Below are 16,293 nucleotides of genomic sequence, written 5' to 3'. Positions count from 1 at the left end.
AGAAGGTACTCTGGTCAGATGAGACTAAAATTGAGCTTTTTGGCCATCAAGGAAAACGCAATGTCTGGCGCAAACCCAACACCTCTCATCACCCCGAGAACACCATCCCCACGGTGAAGCATGGTGGCGGCAGCATCATGCTGTGGGGATGTTTTTCATTGACAGGGACTGGGAAACTGGTCAGAATTGAAGGAATGATGGATGGTGCTAAATACAGGGAAATTCTTGAGGAAACCTGTTTCAGTCTTTCAGAGATTTGAGACTGGCACGGAGGTTCACCTTCCAGCAGGACAATGACCCTAAGCATACTGCTAAAGCAACACTCGAGTAGTTTAAGGGGAAATATTTAAATGTCTTGGAATGGCCTAGTCAAAGCCCGGACCTCAATCCAATTGAGAATCTGTGGTATGACTTAAAGATTGCTGTACACCAGTGGAACCCATCCAACTTGAAGGAGGTGGAGCAGTTTTGCCTTGAAGAATGGGCAAAAGTCCCAGTGGCTAGATGTGCCAAGCTTATAGAGATATACCCCATAGAGACTTGAAGCTGTAATTGTTGCAAAAGGTGGCTCTACAAAGTATTGACTTTGGAGGGGTGAATAGTGATGCATGCTCAAGTTTTCTGTTTTTTTGTCTTATTTCTTGTTTGTTTCACAATAAAAATTATTTTGCATCTTCAAAGTGGTAGGCATGTTGTGTAAATCACATAATAAAACCCCCCAAAAAATCAATTTTAATTCCAGGTTGTAAGGCAACAAAATAGGAAAAATGCCAAGGGGGTTGAATACTTTCGCAAGCCACTGTAGCCAATTGAAATTTTGCACTAGTGAATTTGAGCATCTCATTTAGGATGGCATCAGGTCCGCATGCTTTTTTAAATTTGAGGGCCTGAAGTTTCTTATAGAGCTCCTGGTCAGTAATTGGGGAGTCCAATGGATTTCGATTGTCCTTTATAGCTTTTTCGAATCCATTCAACTTCTCATGAATTTGGCATTGTTCTGCGTTTGCATCAATTTGAACGGTGTTGTAGAGTGTTGTCTATATGTCACCATTTTGTATCGCTAATTCCTCTAAGTTTGATTTTTTTTGTAGGTTTTTCCAACTTTGCTAGAAGTTGTTTGTGTTTATGGACTCCTCAATCAGTGTCAGCTGCTTGCTGTTGTACTGTGCTTTATTGGTTCTGAGTGTACGTTTATAGAGTTTTAAAGTCTCACAGTAATGAAGGCGTAATTCACCATTATTTGGGTCTCTGTGCTTTTGGTTTGATAGTGTTCTAAGTTTTTACCTTGTAATTTTACAATCTGCATCAAACCAGTTGTCATCTGTGGTCTTTTTTGGTTTGTTTTTTATCAATTTCAGTTGTGCTTCTTTTGCCGTTTGCCTGAATATATGTATATATATATATATATGTATATATATAATTATATATAATATATGCATGTCTAGCCAAATATGAATAATAATCTACTCTTCTATTCAGCACTTCAAAAACATCTACAGATTCTACATTAGGTAAACACTGCCACTTAGTGGCCATGCTGAGGAATAACTACTGGGAAAATCAATTATTGTGGAATACTGTGTTAGTGCTTAGAGAGTGGGAGAGTGAGGTACACTCTTAGAAAAACAGGTTATATTTCAAACCTAAGAGGGTTCTTCAGCTGTCCCTGTGGGAGAACCCGTAAAACCCCAAAAGTGTTCCACGTAGAACCATTTCCATAGAGGGATCTACATTGGAACACCTTTCGAACACTTTTTTTTTCTTAGAGTGTCTAGGATTCAGTGCGGAGGGCTGGTCACGTCTGGGTAAGGGAGGTGACATCCTAAGTCTGAGGGCTGATGCGTGTGCAGGCCACAGGGCATCTTCCATTGCTTGGAGCAGGAGGTTCATGCTCTGACGAAGGCTGCTCCATCTAAAAGACAGGGTCAACTAGTAATCACACTCAGAGCCTGTAGTTTTTCAGATGTTCAGCTGGTTTCTGTAACCTTGTTCTAGACGGACGGACGGACGGACAGATAGACACACACAGAGCGAGAGAGGGAGAAAAGAGAGAGAGAAAGAGAGGGAAAGAGAGAGAGAAAACTCAGACTCCAGTTGTATTTTTTTAGAGGTTTTATTCTCCCCTGAAGAAACAAACAGCCTTGTATCTTCCACCCTGTTGACCTTAACCTGGTCCCAGATCTGGTCCTGTTGACCTTAACCTGGTCCCAGATCTGGTCCTGTTGTCATTGACCTTAACCTGGTCCCAGATCTGGTCCTGTTGTCATTGACCTTAACCTGGTCCCAGATCTGGTCCTGTTGTCATTGACCTTTGCCTGGTTCCAGATCTGGTCCTGTTGTCATTGACCTTTGCATGGTTCCAGATCTGGTCCTGTTGTCATTGACCTTAGCCTGGTTCCAGATCTGGTCCTGTTGTCATTGACCTTAGCCTGGTTCCAGATCTGGTCCTGTTGTCATTGACCTTAGCCTGGTTCCAGATCTGGTCCTGTTGTCATTGACCTTAGCCTGTTTCCAGATCTGGTTGTGCCATCTCCGACAAGGCATTGTCTTACGTCAGATAGAGCGATGATTCTGTCTGCATTGACCGGTTAAGGACTGCAGGAATGAAGCTACCTTCCGGAGGACAATGGCAACAAGGAGTTGTCAAGACAGCATACACAGGTCTGGGACCAGGCTAAGTTAAAGCCTGGTGTCAGCCACCTTGTTGTCCTCTAAAAGCACAAACAGGTCTGCGACCAGACTAAGTTAAAGCCTGGTATCAGCCACCCTGTTGCCCTCTGACAGCATAAACAGGCCTGGGAACCAGGCTAAGTTAAAGCCTGGTATCAGCCACCCTGTCGTCCTCTGATCTCCTCAGCTATGTCCTCACATTTAACCATAATCCCCTTTGGCTCACTTTGGCTCACGTCAGAATCAAGTACACTGTTCCCATGCAAACAGCACTCACTCACAGAGCATGGCGGTACTATAGCAACACCATAGCAACATTACAGTTTAGCTGCGCCATGGTAATGCCATGGCGATACCATAGCAACTATACAGTTTAGCGGCGCCATTGTAACGCCATGGCAATACCATGGTGATCCTATAGCAACACCATGTCAACCCTACAGCAACCTAACACCATGGTATCGTCATGGCGATGGCACTACCATGGTAAAACAGTATAGCATTATACAACAGTTTAGTAACCCCATGGTAACGGCATGTTAGAGCAAACAATATATTAGGTACAGTTACAGTATTGCTTTAGCACGTGATATTACCCAAACATCAGCATATCAATATGATAAGGTCCTGATGGGCAATGAGAGCCATTTTCATCTGCTGGTACAGAGAGCATCACTTATTTACACTGTGTGTACAGACTATCTAAATACACACACACACACACACACACACACACACACACACACACACACACACACACACACACACACACACACACACACACACACACACACACACACACACACACACACACACACACACACACACACACACACACACACACACACACACACACACATGCTTCCCAGAAGCAGTGAAATGGATAAATGTCCTAGACATTGTATAACAGGATAACAAACAACAACGATTATACAACAACAACGATGATGTCATAATATTAAAAGAACAATAATACAATAGATAATATAATGAACACAGACAATATAGATGATAGTAATAATAATATATGAATAACAATGATATTAGTTTAAAAGGAAAGTGATGCTGATGCTGAGAGCAGGGAAAAGCTGTAGGAACCAGGGCCCAGATTCACAAAACCTTCTCAAGAATACATTTCTTCTTAACTGACATTTTTTTCCTTAACTATAGACTTGTGAAGAAAGTTAGTCAAAGTTGCTATTCTTCAAAAAGGTTATTGGAAATATTATTGCGCTATTTCTTATGTTTCTCCTTAAGCAAAAGGTTAAGAAGAAATGTGATTCCTGAACATTAGGTTTTTGGATTTGTTCTTAATTCCAAGATGGATAAACCCTTGTTTTAAACTCAGGGCAGTGAGAGAATAAGCTCATGAAAGCAATTGAACATGTTTAATTCACTCACAAACTTCATCTGAAAGTTTCAGTATTGATTATATTAAACCTAAGAACATGTTTTAGAACAGTAATCTCAGTAGAAAATATGCTAACATGATTGCCATTGCTAGCTAGATAGCTAGCTAAATCGGTTGCCTAGCAACAAACATCTTAAGAAGATTCGTAAAAATGATATTTGAGGAGTTTGTAAGAAAATCATTAAATCTTAAGATATTGTTGAGGAATTGCACTTATGAACTATCTTATGAACTTTATTTTTTTTCTTAAGCAGCTTCTTAAGATTTTGCGTAAGAAGTGTTTTGTGAATCTGAGCCCAGATCTGTCTTCAAGTTCAATCTAGAACATTCCATATTCCTGGTTCTAAATTCTAGATTGTTCAGTGTCACTGGTTCAAAGTTCTAGATCTCTCCGTATCCATTGTTCCATGTTCAATATTGTTCAGTGTCACTGGTTCTACATTATAGATTGTTCTGAATCTCTGGTTCCAAGTTTTAGATCAGGGTTTCTTAAACTATGGGTCGGCACCCAAAGTGGGTCCTGGGCATGTGAGAGGTGGGTCGCGAGTTATAAGAATACATCTATCATTACACACTATTTATTCTTAATTTGGGTCGTTGGAGGACGATTTGGGTCACGAGAGGACAGTCAATTTCTCATTTAGGTCGAGCTGAAAAAGTTTAAGAATCCCTGATAGATTGTTCCATATTTCCTGGTTCTAAGTTTTAGATTACCAGTCGTTGTTCCCTGGATCTAGGTCGCTGGTTCCAGAACCCTGGTTCCTAGTTCTAGGTCCAACTAGTCTTCCCCCCTGCTTCCTCGGTTCCCTGGTTCTAGTTCCATGGAACTAGCCCTTTTGGTCCAGGTTCTAGGTCCATGAATCTAGGTACAAGCTTCTAAGGTCAAAGGTTCTAGCCCTCCTTTTCTCCTGTGTTCTACAGCAGCTTCTCTCTGGTCCTCTGGTACTTGGGGCCGTGCTCCCTGGCGGTGTAGCCCAGCCTCATGCCCTGGATCCTGGGGTTCAGATCTTGGTCTCGGGGCCTGGGGGGTCTGGAGGGTGGAAGGAGGAGCGGATCCTCTGGGCCTCAGAAACACACAGGTGACCAAACACCTTGTTGTACCACTCTGGAGACCTGCCCCTGGACACAGCAACAACATACAGCATGGGTCAGTACTATGAATAGTAGAACACACTGTTACTACACACACACACGCACGGGGACACACACGCACGTGCGCACACACAGACACACACAGCCTTACTTCAGATCGACTCTGCAGATGTGTGTGAGTCTGGACCTCCCGGTTCCGTAGGGTTCTAGAAGGTACTGTGACTCTAGAACCACTCCTCTGACTGCTTTCATGGCTGGACTGTCATCATGGTCCACTGATACACACACCAACACACTGCAACCCTTAGAAATGTCGCTACGCCACGACCTGAAAGAGAGAGAGAGAGAGAGAGAGAGAGAGAGAGAGAGAGAGAGAGAGAGAGAGAGAGAGAGAGAGAGAGAGAGCGAGAGAGAGAGAGATGGAAGGTAAAGAGAGAGAGAGAGAAATTATTGCTGTTGGTCCCACCACTTTTGTTATATGTATACTTTGACAATGTAAGTAATTTTACTTGCCATGTCAATAAAGTCTATTGAATTGAATTGAATTTAATTGAAAGAGAGAAATAGAGAGAGAGAGAGATGGAAGGTAAAGAGAGAGAGAGAGAGAGAGAAAGAGAGAAAGAGAGAGAGAGAGATGGAAGGTAAAGAGAGAGAGAGAGAGAGAGAGAGAGAGAGAGAGAACTTAAGGAAAGCTTTGACTATGAACAGACTCAGTGAGCATAGCCTTGCTATTGAGAAAGGCCACCGTAGGCAGACCTGGCTCTCAAGAGAAGACAGGCTATGTGCACACTGCCCACAAAATGAGGTGGAAACTGAGCTGCACTTCCTAACCTCCTGCCAAATGTATGACCATATTAGAGACACATATTTCCCTCAGATTACAGCGATCCACAAAGAATTCGAAAACAAACCCAATTTTGATAAACTCCCTTATCTACTGGGTGAAAAACCACAGTGTGCCATCACAGCTGCAAGATTTGTGACATGTTGCCACAAGAAAAGGGCAACCAGTGAAGAACAAACACCATTGTAAATACAACCCATATTTACGTTTATTTATTTTCCCATTTGTACTTTAACTATTTGCACATTGTTACAACACTGCATATATACATAATATGACATTTGAAATGTCTTTATTCTTTTGAAACTTCTGAGTGTAATGTTTACTGTTAATATGTATTGTTTATTTCACTTTTGTTTACTATCTACTTCCCTTGCTTTGGCAATGTTAACACATGTTTCCCATGCCAATAAAGCCCTTAAATTGAATTGAGAGAGAGAGAGAGAGAGAGAGAGAGAGAGAGAGAGAGAGAGAGAGAGAGAGAGAGAGAGAGAGAGAGAGAGAGAGAGAATTGGAGAGAGAGAATTGGAGAGAGAGAATTGGAGAGAGAGAGAGAGAGAGAGAGAGAGAGAGAGAATTGGAGAGAGAGAATTGGAAAGAGAGAATTGGAGAGAGAGAGAGAGAGAGAGAGAGAGAGATAGAGAGAGAGAGAGGGAGAGAGAGAGAGAGAGAGAGAGAGAGAGAATTGGAGAGAGAGAGAGAGATACAAAGAGAACATATCAGACAGACAGTGAGAGAAAAAGAGTGATAGAGAAATGTCTGAAACTGATTTTTTCTACGGACCTCAGTACCACGTAGTCAGTGTTGGGGTGTGGGGCCATGCTCTGCAAGCTGTACTGGTAGATGTCTGTCCGTCTGTCCAGGGTTTCCAGAACCTTCTCCTGCAGTAAGTCTGTCTGCCACAGGGGGCGCTGCCTCAGCAGCCTCTCCAACACCTCACTGGGTGGGGCACACACCTCCACACACACACGCCACCGCCGCAGTGGGTTACCATCACCCACCTAGAGTAGAGAGACACACACACACACACACACACACACACAGGCGTTAGGAAGAATGTGTGTGCGTAGGTGCTTACAATATAGGTATACAATATTATAATATGTATGCGGTGTGTGTATCATATGAGTGTGTGTTGTGTACATGTTAAGTATGTAATGCACACCTTTCTGCAGGCCAGTTCAGTGTGGTTGGTGGTGGACCGGGACACCCATCCTTTGCTCCTGTCTCTGGCCTCCTTAAGTAGTCCCTGCACCAGCACCTCCACGTGTGTGTGGTAGGATCCTTCCTCCTCCTCTTCCTCCTCCTCTTCCTCCGCCTCGTCGTGTGTCTTACACAGCTCGTCCAGAGGGGGTGCTAGTAACTCAGCCTCCATGTATGAGTTACGGGACCGGCTCACCATGTCCTGTGGGATCTGAACGCGACAGGAGAACTGTGTCAGCTATGAGGTATATTACTAAGGCTGGGTTTACACAGGCAGCCACATTCTGATCTTTTAACCAATTATTGGCAAAAGAGCTGATCTGACTGGTCAAATGGTCAATTAGTAAAAAACAAAAATCTGAATTTGTCTGCCTGTGTAAACGCAGCCAAACAGTAACAATAGGACTGGTTAATTAGGGCCAGGATTGAAACAAACTGCAATGTGCCGACAGCACATTACCCTTGACTTTCAAATGTAATTCATGCTTGAGCCGACATCCACATTGTTTACCGCAAAGGCGATCTCCTTGAATGTCAGGGAAATGATCTACAGTGTACTGTCATCACCTTGCAGTATTAACTAGTCTATGAAATACTTCTTAACAGAGATGTTAAGATGAGATGTTTCTCACCTCAAACAGGTGCTGGCACTCAGTGATCATGTGAGCCAGGCCCTGTGTGGCAGCAAGGTTCTCACTCAGGTCCTTCTGGTCCGGTTGGCCTGTAGCATACTTCCTCTGGATCGACCTATAGGAGGAGAGGAGGGGAGGAGTTAGTGACAGAGGGAAGGAGTTAGTGAGATGGTTGCAGAGGGGAGCAGGTGGGAGGAATGTTATGCCACATTAAAACTAAACCACATTGTTATTGCAGTACAGGTCAGCAGATGTTCTGTGTATTTATGTGTGTGTGTGTGTGTGTGTGTGTGTGTGTGTGTGTGTACCTGGGGGACAGGTTGTCATTCTTCAGTATGTTGAGGTGGAACAGGGAGGGGCCGAGACACACAGCCAGGTTCATAGGGGTCATCTGGTTCTCCTCTACACAGGAAGTGACATCACACAGGAAGCAGAGCAGCGTCTGGAGCACTTCCCTGTTCTCGTCTGACATAAGCAAGATGGCCGCTCTCACGGCCTGCAACCTCTGCTCCTTAGGGACATCTACAGGGAGAGAGGGAGAGAGAGAGAGAGAGAGAGAGAGAGAGAGAGAGAGAGAGAGAGAGAGAGAGAGAGAGAGAGAGAGAGAGAGAGAGAGAGAGAGAGAGAGAGAGAGAGAGAGAGAGAGAGAGAGAGAGATAGAGAGAGAGAGAGAGAGAGAGAGAGAGAGAGAGAGCAGAGAGAGAGGATGAGACAGATAGAGGGAGGGAGGGAGGGAGGGAGGGAGGGAGGGAGGGAGGGAGGAGGCAGGCAGGCAGGCAGGCAGGCAGGCAGGCAGGCAGGCAGGCAGGGAGGGAGGGAGGGAGGGAGGGAGGGAGGGAGGGAGGGAGGGAGGGAGGGAGGGAGGGAGGGAGGGAGGGAAATATGCAGGAGAATTAGGAACATACAATGATTTCTGTGTTTCAAAAATTGTGGATATACAAATCAGTAGGGTGTCCAATCAAAACGCATCTTTTGACCAATGGGTAAAATATGGCAATTGTTTAGATACTCCTCTAAGAAAACCAACGGTCTCTATCATAATCTGTTCTAAAGTTATTGGAGTTTTTACCCTTGTAGGATGATGGACATGAATCAGGGTGACTAGATCACCCCGAGGAAATCAGGAAAATGTCATCTTGTCAACTAGGCTGGATTAAGGCTGCTGGCTACCTGGCAGGCTCACTTTCCCGTTGAACTCATCGTCTTTCTTCTCCAATCCGCAGGACATAAAACAATATGGAGGTAAGATTGATATATCGATTTTGAGACATGACATGAGGTATTTTCTTATTTGAGTATAAGCTTTTCATATTAATTCGAAATCCCTTTTATTTTTCAAAGATTTCTCCAAAAAAAACAAGCATATCTCGGTGAAATGTCAACGGAGCACTGAACGTATACCAAGATTTTGATTTTCAAAGCCTTTTACATTTCATTCAGCTCGTGTCATGCTAATGTTGCTTTTTGCGACCCACAAAATGTAAAATCCTGAAAAGTTGTTATGACAAACCTGCACCGCTTTGTCAACAGAGCTTGGTGCTTATTATCGGATGTATTAGGTTACGAAATCCAACTTTTTGGATATAATGTTAATGATATGTTAGAGAAAGACCCCACTGAACGATTCAGAACATGAATAATCATATTCGTCTTGGTAAAATGTATTTTATAACACAAGGAAGTGAAATGTCATCACTGTAGCGCTTTTTCACCCACTCTGGGCAGAATGGGTGGACACCTTAAAATCAGTCATACAAATCAAGAATATTTGAATTGCATTGAGCTGAAAGAGAGAACTTATGGATCAAGGGTGTGTATGTGTGTGTGTGTGTGCTTCCATGAGTGTGTGTGCATGTGCGTCAGTGTGTGTGTGTTCTTACACTGGTATATATGGAGGAAGGTCTCTCCCAGCTTGCTGGTCAGTAGAGGTTCAGGAAGGTCTCTGAAGAACTGTTTAACCATGTCTGCTACGTCGTACGCTGACTGGTCCTCGTAACACACACTGTCAGGACTGGACTCACACTCTTGTCGCAACGCCTGGATACGAGACTTTACACCAGACTTACGGAACAGACCCACCTAGGAGAGGGAGAGAGAGGGAGAGAGGGAGAGAGGGAGAGAGGGAAAGAGGAGTAGAGGGAAAGAGGAGTAGAGGGAAAGAGGGGGAGCGGGAGAGTGGGGGAGAGGAGAGAGGGAGAGAGGGAGAGACGGAGAGAGCGAGAGAGGAGTAGAGGGAAAGAGGAGTAGATGAAAAGAGGGGGAGAGGGAGAGTGGGGAGAGGGAGAGTGGGGGAGAGGAGAGAGGGAGAGTGGGGGAGAGGAGAGCGAAAGCGTTACACTACTGTCTCAATGCCCGGATACGAGACTTCACACCTGACTTACGCAACTGTGTGTGTGTGTGTGTGTGTGTGTGTGTGTACCTGGTCGAGGCAGTGCATTGTGAGATGTCTCAGGGCCTGCTGTAGACAAAGAGGTAGGGGGTAGCCACAGCGCTGTGTGTGAACGATCAGGGGAACACCAAACACGCTCCTCTCCCTGTAGTCAGGGACCTTCATCCGCTTCATAAACTTAGGGACAGACCTGGGAGAGAGAGAGTAGAGGAGGTGAGTGAGTGTGTGTGTGTGTGTGTGTGTGTGTGTGTGTGTGTAGTGTGTGTGTTATCGTGATCGTGTGTGTGTACAAGCGCATGCTTGCATTCATGTGTGTGTGTGCGTGTACCCACCAGGTCCAACCGTGTTTGTTAGACATGGAGTAATTCTCCATGATGGCTGTGAGTCGGAGCAGAGAGAACTTCTGGAGCAGGCTGAGCTGGCCTGCTGATTGGCTACTGATCTGCAGTGTGGAGCCTGATTGGCGCAGACGGTCAGAGAGGCGGAAGCTCGGCCACCGCAGACTGGAGGAAGGAAGGAAGGGAGGGAGGGGGGGGAGAGAGAAAGAGAGAGAGAGAGAGAGAGAGAGAGAGAGAGAGAGAGAGAGAGAGAGAGAGAGAGAGAGAGAGAGAGAGAGAGAGAGAGAGAGAGAGAGAGAGAGAGAGAGAGAGAGAGAGAGAGAGAGAGAGACAGAGAGAGAGAGAGAGAGAGAGAGAGAGAGAGAGAGAGAGAGAGAGAGAGAGAGAGAGAGAGAGAGAGAGAGAGAGAGAGACAGAGAGAGAGAGAGAGAGAGAGAGAGAGAGAGAGAGAGAGAGAGAGAGAGAGAGAGAGAGAGAGAGAGAGAGAGAGAGAGAGAGAAATGAAAGACAAGAAATGAGAATCTCAGAGAGACTGACCAGGATACAGTACATAAAGGTTACATTAGAGAGACAGACACTCACCGTGGTCTGGTAAGGGAAGCTCCTACTCCAGAGTCTCTCCTCTCTCTGGTCCCTGTAGACTCTATGTCATTCAGGGAGACCCCATCTCTCTCCCCCTCACTGGGCGTGGTCCTCCCATCTCTCCCCTCTGGCGTGTCCTCCCATCTCTCTCCCCCTCACTGGGCGTGGTCCTCCCATCTCTCTCCCCCTCACTGGGCGTGGTCCTCCCCTCTCCCTCCCCCTCACCCTGCTCTCCCTCCCTCTCCTCACCCCGCTCTCCCTCCCCCTCATCCCCCGCCCCACCCTCCGGCAGCACGCCGCGACTCCAGTGGTCAACAATCTGCTGCAGCCCGCTGATGTGACTGATGATGTCATCCAGGTGGGGGAACAGGTTATCGTCTCGGTCCACATCCAGCAGGTCGCCTGTGGATGCGTACAGGTGAGACCCGGGGACATTGTCATACACACTGACCCTGCTGCCCCGCGGAGCTCCAGGACAGGGGGGCTTCTTGGACAGAGCCCAGGGGGAGCCTTTGCTGGGGTGGAGTGGGGAGGGAGAGGGGTTCTGGTGCTGGTGGTCAGTGGCCGGGGCTAGGCTCTCTATAGACAGGGCTTTGGGGAAGGTGCCTGGTTTGTGGTTCTTGGGGATGTGGACCAGCAGGTCCTCGTAGGAGCGGTAGTGGTTCCTGCTGAACGGGCTCTGTTGTGCTTCAGTCCTCCGGCCATGGGGGGCGCCAGAGAGCAGCTCCATGTCTTCCAGATACATACTTCCTCTTTTAGGCCGAGGCTTGGAGACAGACTCCCTCACACTGGGACGCATGTAACTCACACCCTTGCTGCCGTTGCCGTGGGCGATAGGGGACGAGCTTTCGTCTGATTGGTGGGGAGGATGAGGACTGTCCTCTGATTGATTGATGGGAACACAGTGGAGTGTCTGTAGCGCCTGGGGCTCCTCCCCATGTAGGACCGGCCCACTGATGACGAGCGGCGCCCGTCCACTTCCTGACTTCCTCCTGGAGGACGGCCCCCAGGTACGCATCATCTCCATGCGACGCAGGAAGGCCTTGGCCGGACTCCGCCCACCCTGGCCGTGACGGCTGCTTTTGATTGGTAGAGAGTTGTAGTGGGACATGTCTCTTGGAGGCTGGTAATAAATAAAAAATAAAAAAATAATAATAATAATACATTTAATCTATTTTGTGCTTTTCAAAACTCCTAAAGTCACTTCACATAAAATACATCAGCAAGATTAATAAAAAATCTATAAAATCACACGTTAAAATCAACAAAACAAAGACACAGGCCGTGTTCCAAATGGCACCCTATTCCCTACTAAGTAGTGCACTACATATGTGCCCTATGGACTCTGGTCAAAAGTAGTGCACTACTGTAGTGTGTTAACCTAAAGAACTACACGGTTAATTATTCTATTGCATTACTACGGTTACCATTAACATTGATATGTGCAGGTTGCATTATCAGGGGCAGGGTCATTAAGGCACGTCAATTCGTTCTGTTATTATTACTGGACAAAAAATATAAACGGAACATGCAACAATTTCAAAGATTTTACTGAGTTACAAGTCATAGGAAATCAGTTGTTCCAGGCTTTGATTTTTCAATTTACGTTTTGAGGTTGGACTTTAGCACGTTAGAACGTAGGGCGCACCGATGGGTGTCACCTCGTTAGTCAGTATGGGTTACACCTGTGCTGGCTTGTCCATCTCGTTAGTGGGAAGGTGGTTCACCTGTGCTGACCCAGGTGCTATTTAAGAGAGGCTGGCCCAGTGCTCCAGTTGTCTTGAGAGATGTGGAGGGTTAACACCTTTAGTTCCTGATTTGATTTCTATAAAAAACTTTCTCTGCGTTTCCCTATTTTTGTTTTGCTCAACATTTTTGTTTTCTTCCTGTCTTTAAGTTCGGTTTTTCTTTTGTTTGCCTCACATAACATTTTGTGGGCGCTCCTAGTCGGTGTCTTTTAGGTCCCAGTTTGTCACAGATACCTTTAAAAAAAAATGCGTCACGTTATCTCTGTGCATTCAAATTGCCATTGATAAAATGCAAATGTGTTTGTTGTCCGTAGCTTATGCCTGCCTGCCCATACCATAACCCCACCGCCACCATGGGGCACTCTGTTCACAACGTTGACATCAGCAAACCGCTCACCCACACGACGCCATACACATGGTCTGCAGTTGTGAGGCTGGTTGGACGTACTGCCAAATTCTCTAAAATGACATTGGAGGCAGCTTATGGTAGAGAAATGAACATTTAGTTATCTGGCAACAGCTTTGGTGGATATTCCTGCATTCAGCATGCCAATTGCACGCTCCCTCAAAACTTGAGACATCTGTGGCATTGTGTTGTGACAAAACTGCACATTTTAGTGGCCTTTTATTGTCCCCAGCACAAGGTGCACCTATGTAATGATCATGGTGTTTGATAAGCTTCTTGATATGCCACACCTGTCAGGTGGATGCATTATCTTGGCAAAGGAGAAACGCTCACTAACAGGGATGTAAACAAATCTGTGCACAAAATTTGAGCAAAATAAGCTTTTTGTGCACATGAAAAAATTCTGGGATCTTTTAATTCAGCTCATGAAACATGGGACCAACACTTAACATGTTGTGTTTATATTTTTGTTCAGTGTATTAAACTTGATGCTAAATATCATGGCTGCGTCTTGCCTCACATGTTAATTCATTCTGTACATGTCAATTCATTCTGTTATTAAACTTGATGCTAAAGAGCATGGCTGCGTCTTGCCTCGTTAACATGCCACAGTAGTTATTGGCTGCGAGCTATAAAAATTGACTAAACTTGGGGGGCGGGGACAAAAAGGTTGTCGGTATGGTCCAGTTTGGACAAATGAACAAATTTAAACCTGACGTTGAGTTGAACCCATGGAACAATACATCGAAGCTAACTACGTCGAAGAAGACAAGCATGCAGCCATATCGCTAAGTGTACAAAAACATATGGACTACTACGAAATCTGGTTAAACCTAAGGATAAAACTTTTGATGAGATTAATGACATTCTAAAGGGACACTTGGAGCGAAAGCCATTGCTGAAAGGTTTCGTTTTAATCACTGCATTCAAAAGTCTGGTGATACAGTCAATAGGTTCGAACAGTGTGCGGTTGCATTGTGAGTTCGGGGCAAATTCCCTGCGTGACAGGTTTGTTAGCGGCATTCGGAACGAAGCATGCCAAAGGAGGATAGATAGATAGACGTTTCGCGAGGGCTTTTGAGATCGCTCTGAGCGAGGAAACAGGGACTGTAAACAGCTGCACAATATGGACAATGAGGGAGCTGCAGCAAGAGGTCAAAGTGCAAGACAACAACCCACTGGGCACAGGCTGATTGAATCAATGTTGTTTCCACGTCATTTTAACAAAATTACGTTGAACCAATATGGCTCAGTTGATAGAGCATGGCGCTTGCAATGCCAGGGTTGTGGGTTCGATTCCCACGGGGGACCAGTACAAATGAAAACGTATGCACTCGCTCTGGATTAGAGTGTCTACTAAATGACTAAAATGTAAATGAATATACATTGAATTTACATCTGTGGGAAGGATCAAAAGAGGGAGGGTAAGAGCCATTTCAAAGATGGTAAATAACAAAGATGGCAAAGTGGGGCATGTTAAAAAGGCATGTCGAGCAAAGACACAAACTCAGCCAGAAAGGTAAAAAAATACTACTAAGTGGCGACAGTTTAGTAAAGGTTGGTCAGGTGCCTTTTTACTGAGGAGTGGCTGAATATGTTGAGGAACCAGAACTGTCTCTTTCTCTACTGATGATAACAAGCTGTCATTCAGAGCAACGTTTACCGTGGATAAGAGGAGAAATACGGAAATTGACACTGGAGGTTGCAGTAAGCATCATTTTCACAGGAACTGTTTGAGAGTGCATTCCCACTGCCACTAGAGGGCACACACGTCAAACTAAGGACTTAAACTGGACATTGCCGTAATTGGACAAAATTGAGCTATGAGGATCAAAGTGAGAATCTACCAGTCATAGTTGTTAAAGGAGCTGGATCAGCTTTATGTGGAAGGAACTGGTTACAAAATCTGAACCTTAACTGGAAACCAATCAAACGTGAGTACAACTGAAACGCTTGAAAATGCTAAATCTATTCAGAAGGTGTTAGAGATGCATGCTAAAGCATTACAGGATGAGTTAGCACACTTAAAAGTCATTAAAGCAACTATCCTAGTCAAACCTGATGTGCCTTCTATGTTCTATAAGAACCGCCCCATGCCATTTGCTATGAAAGAGCAACAATAGCTACAGAGACTAGAGAAGGCCGACATACTCACACCAGTGAAACATAGTGAGTAGGCCGCACTAGTAGTAACAGCTGGACAAATACATTTTTTTTTAAACCTCTATGGGATCGGTGTCCCGTATACGTGTCAGTTGAGCTAACGTGCGCTAATGTGATTAGCATGACTGTTGTAAGTAACAGCAAACTTTCCAGGACATAGACATGTCTTATATGGGCAGAAAGCTTAAATTCTTGTTAATCTAACTGCACTGTCCAATTTACAGTAGCTATTACAGTGAAAAAAATAACACGCTATTGTTTGAGGAGAGTGCACAACAACAAAAAACGTATCACGGCAACTGGTTTGATACATTCACATCTGAAGGTAAATAATGTACTTACATTCAGTAATCTTGCTCTGATTTGTCATCCTAAGGGTCCCAGAGATAGAATGTAGCATAGTTTTGTTTGATAAAATCAATTTTTATATTCAAATGTAGGAACTGGGTTTTACAGTTTGAATCCCTGCTGTCTCTGGCTCCACACCCACCCCGCCTGGCCATCTAGATGTGTGAAAGTTAGTGTATAAGCTAATGATCCATCATGTATGACATTCCTGGGAGTGTGTAAATGTACATTTTGTATTACCATATCATTTTTGTATGTTCTCTATAGTTATGTACTTGAAAATGTTTCAATTGACCAATTCGGCACATTTGGGCAGACTTGATACAAAATAGTCCAGTATTGCAATGCTTCACTGGATCAATCTGAAACTTTGCACACACACTGCTGCAATCTAGTGGCCAAAACCTAAATTGCGGCTAAACTGCAATATTATATTGTGGCCTTTTTCTTGCATTTCAAAGATGATG

At 44.9% G+C, this 16,293-nt stretch overlaps 1 protein-coding gene across 1 annotated transcript in view; it reads right to left on the bottom strand.

Moving 5' to 3' along the window:
- Positions 1-3,466: 3,466 nt before the first annotated feature.
- Positions 3,467-16,293, bottom strand: part of LOC121542041 (stAR-related lipid transfer protein 13) — a 49,907-nt gene continuing 37,080 nt past the window's right edge. The window contains 11 exon segments of the mRNA XM_045208227.1: positions 3,467-5,200; positions 5,325-5,501; positions 6,801-7,018; positions 7,183-7,431; positions 7,853-7,967; positions 8,161-8,374; positions 9,733-9,931; positions 10,272-10,431; positions 10,574-10,744; positions 11,156-11,279; positions 11,354-12,284. Of these exon segments, the coding sequence (XP_045064162.1) occupies positions 5,083-5,200; positions 5,325-5,501; positions 6,801-7,018; positions 7,183-7,431; positions 7,853-7,967; positions 8,161-8,374; positions 9,733-9,931; positions 10,272-10,431; positions 10,574-10,744; positions 11,156-11,279; positions 11,354-12,284 (2,676 nt within the window). The 3' untranslated portion in view covers positions 3,467-5,082.

The sequence above is a fragment of the Coregonus clupeaformis genome, chromosome 27, assembly GCF_020615455.1.
Source record: "Coregonus clupeaformis isolate EN_2021a chromosome 27, ASM2061545v1, whole genome shotgun sequence".
Taxonomy (NCBI): Eukaryota; Metazoa; Chordata; class Actinopteri; order Salmoniformes; family Salmonidae; genus Coregonus; species Coregonus clupeaformis.
This window is presented reverse-complemented; position numbering and strand designations above follow the sequence as displayed.